Raw genomic sequence first — 2,353 nt, 5'->3', positions numbered from 1 at the left:
GGAAAGTCTAAACCTTGTCTGTGGTATTCCGAGTAGGATTCAATGATTGAATGGCTGTGACGAGCTTCAAACTCCTGAAGGCTGGGTGTTAGTGACAGATGCAAAAGGATAGTAAATCCTATTCCAACTGGATCGAGAACCAACCGGTGATTAGCCGTGCTGTGACAGAGCGCGTGAGCGTAGTTTTCACTGGGAGGACGGAAGGTAGCCATTGACAACGGTGATCCACCAACACACGGCTTGCCATAGGGGGACGTGCGTGCGTGAACAAGAAGACAGAGGAAAGCAGAGATTCAGAAGACAAAGCATCTCCAAAACTCCAACATATTCTCCATTACTGCACAACAAGTAATTTTTAATTTATGCTCTACTGGTTACTCACAATTCAATTGATAAACATAATTGACTTCCTGACTAAGATTTACAAGATAACCATAGATTGCTTCAAACCAACAATCTCCGTGGGATTCGACCCTTACTCACGTAAGGTATTACTTGGACGACCCAGTGCACTTGCTGGTTAGTGGTACGTGTTGTGAAAAGTGTGATTCGCAATTCGTGCACCAATGATATCTCTTATTTTGAGCACCAGTGGATCAATAAACCCAAAACCATCTTGAGTAACAAGATTAAATGCTTCCACACAATCCGTCTCACAAATAACATCTCGTTGACCCACATCCCAAGCTAAGAGATGTCCTCTCCAAATAGCAAACAATTCTCCTTGAAGAATACTATTACTCTCAATCATTCCCAAACACCCCCTTTGCCAGCTCCCATTACAATCTCTAATAACACAAGCAAAACCAACACTATCACCCGAACCAAAATAACTAGCATCACAATTAATCTTAAAAGTACCAATGGATGGGGGATTCCAAAAACCATTTAGAGTAGAGGGAATGGACATACATTGTAATTCAAAAATATTTCTAAGCTCCTTTTCTGAAGTTAATGCCAAACAAATGACTTTTTCCGGAGGCCAAGTTTCATCGGAATAAATCTCCAATACACCAAGCAAACCCATCCTTCAATACTTTCCAAGCCTTGCAAAGACACCTCCAAATGGGAGAGTCCTTGTTCTTAGGATAACTAAAACAGTCATATAGAGATGATCGGTATTTGGCATCCAATAATTGGACCCATAGCTTGTTTGGCTGCTGGAAAAAAGTCCAAACTAGCTTCCCAAGAAGAGCAATATTTACACAATAAGGATCTCTAATCCCCAAACCTCCATATTTTTTTAGAGTAACCAGTACCTTCCGACTAACAAGATTCAATCCTCTTCCATCAACTTGTCTTTTCCAAAGAAAATTCCTCATCATAGACTCCAATTTACTAATGATTCCTTTGGGAAAAATAGAGACCTGCATCTGGTACGTGGGAATAGCAGCGGCAACAGAATTAACCAAGCAGAGTCTACCAGCCCGATTGAGTAAACTCCCTTTCCAGCTTGCTAGCCTACTCCGAATCTTATTCAGGACACTATTGAAAGCTGAACGAGTCACTCTAGAATGGCTAAGGGTAACTCCAAGATACTTGCCCAAATCCTGGACAAATCTGAGTAGTTGAATTTCTGTACTAAAAAATAAAACTGAATACTAAAATCTACTAGTCGTGAACAGAGTGAAAACATTTAAGTCTAATAATATCTAAAATAAGACAAAGGCTACCAAACCTAGTGACCAACCATGTTTAGGAACATAGGAGGGAGGGGGAATGGGGTGAATCCAAATTCCAAATAATAATGTTAAGTGGTGATTTCCTAAGCATCTTCAATGCATTCATTATTCAATTTTCAATTCCTTTTCACACACACCCCGATTGGTTTTGAAAAACTCAGAAAGAAAGAGAAGAAGACTTTTGAGAGAGAGAGAGAGAGAGAGAGAGATGGGAAGAAGAAGGTGCTTCTTGGACGTAAGCATAGGTGAAGAGCTTGAAGGAAGGATAGTGGTTGAGCTCTTCAACGACGTCGTTCCCAAAACTGCTGAGAATTTCAGAGCTCTCTGCACCGGCGATAAGGGCATTGCTCCCAACACCGGAGTCCCCCTCCATTTCAAGGTTCCTCCTTCTATCAATTCAATTCCTTCTCTGAAAAGACGGTTATGTCCACTTTATTATCACTCCTCTTTTTGCTTCTCGATATACCTTTTCGTCATTCGCTCACTTTTATTCTTGGGAAAAGGATTCCTTCTACTTTGTGTTTATTCTTCTTTCAGTGTGTTACTGTGTTCTCAATCCAAAGTAGTATCTTTTTGGGAACTAGAGCATGAGCATACTATATTATCTCTATTATTCTTTAACTCACTACCAAATTTGTTGAAGAATGCTAAAATATGCCAACTTTATGGGG

At 40.3% G+C, this 2,353-nt stretch overlaps 1 protein-coding gene across 4 annotated transcripts in view; it reads left to right on the top strand.

Moving 5' to 3' along the window:
* Positions 1,659-2,353, top strand: part of LOC107623425 (peptidyl-prolyl cis-trans isomerase CYP40) — a 3,841-nt gene continuing 3,146 nt past the window's right edge. For all 4 annotated transcript variants that reach the window (XR_001616460.2, XM_021112919.1, XM_021112920.1 and 1 more), the window contains exon 1: positions 1,659-2,061. Coding sequence is in view for 3 of the 4 variants with exons in the window: in XM_021112919.1 (XP_020968578.1) it covers positions 1,891-2,061 (171 nt within the window). In the remaining variant the exon portion in view is untranslated. The remainder of the gene's footprint in view (positions 2,062-2,353) is intronic.

The sequence above is a fragment of the Arachis ipaensis genome, chromosome B10, assembly GCF_000816755.2.
Source record: "Arachis ipaensis cultivar K30076 chromosome B10, Araip1.1, whole genome shotgun sequence".
Taxonomy (NCBI): Eukaryota; Viridiplantae; Streptophyta; class Magnoliopsida; order Fabales; family Fabaceae; genus Arachis; species Arachis ipaensis.
The sequence above is the reverse complement of the archived record's forward strand: the minus strand, read 5'-3'. Positions and strand labels throughout refer to the sequence as shown.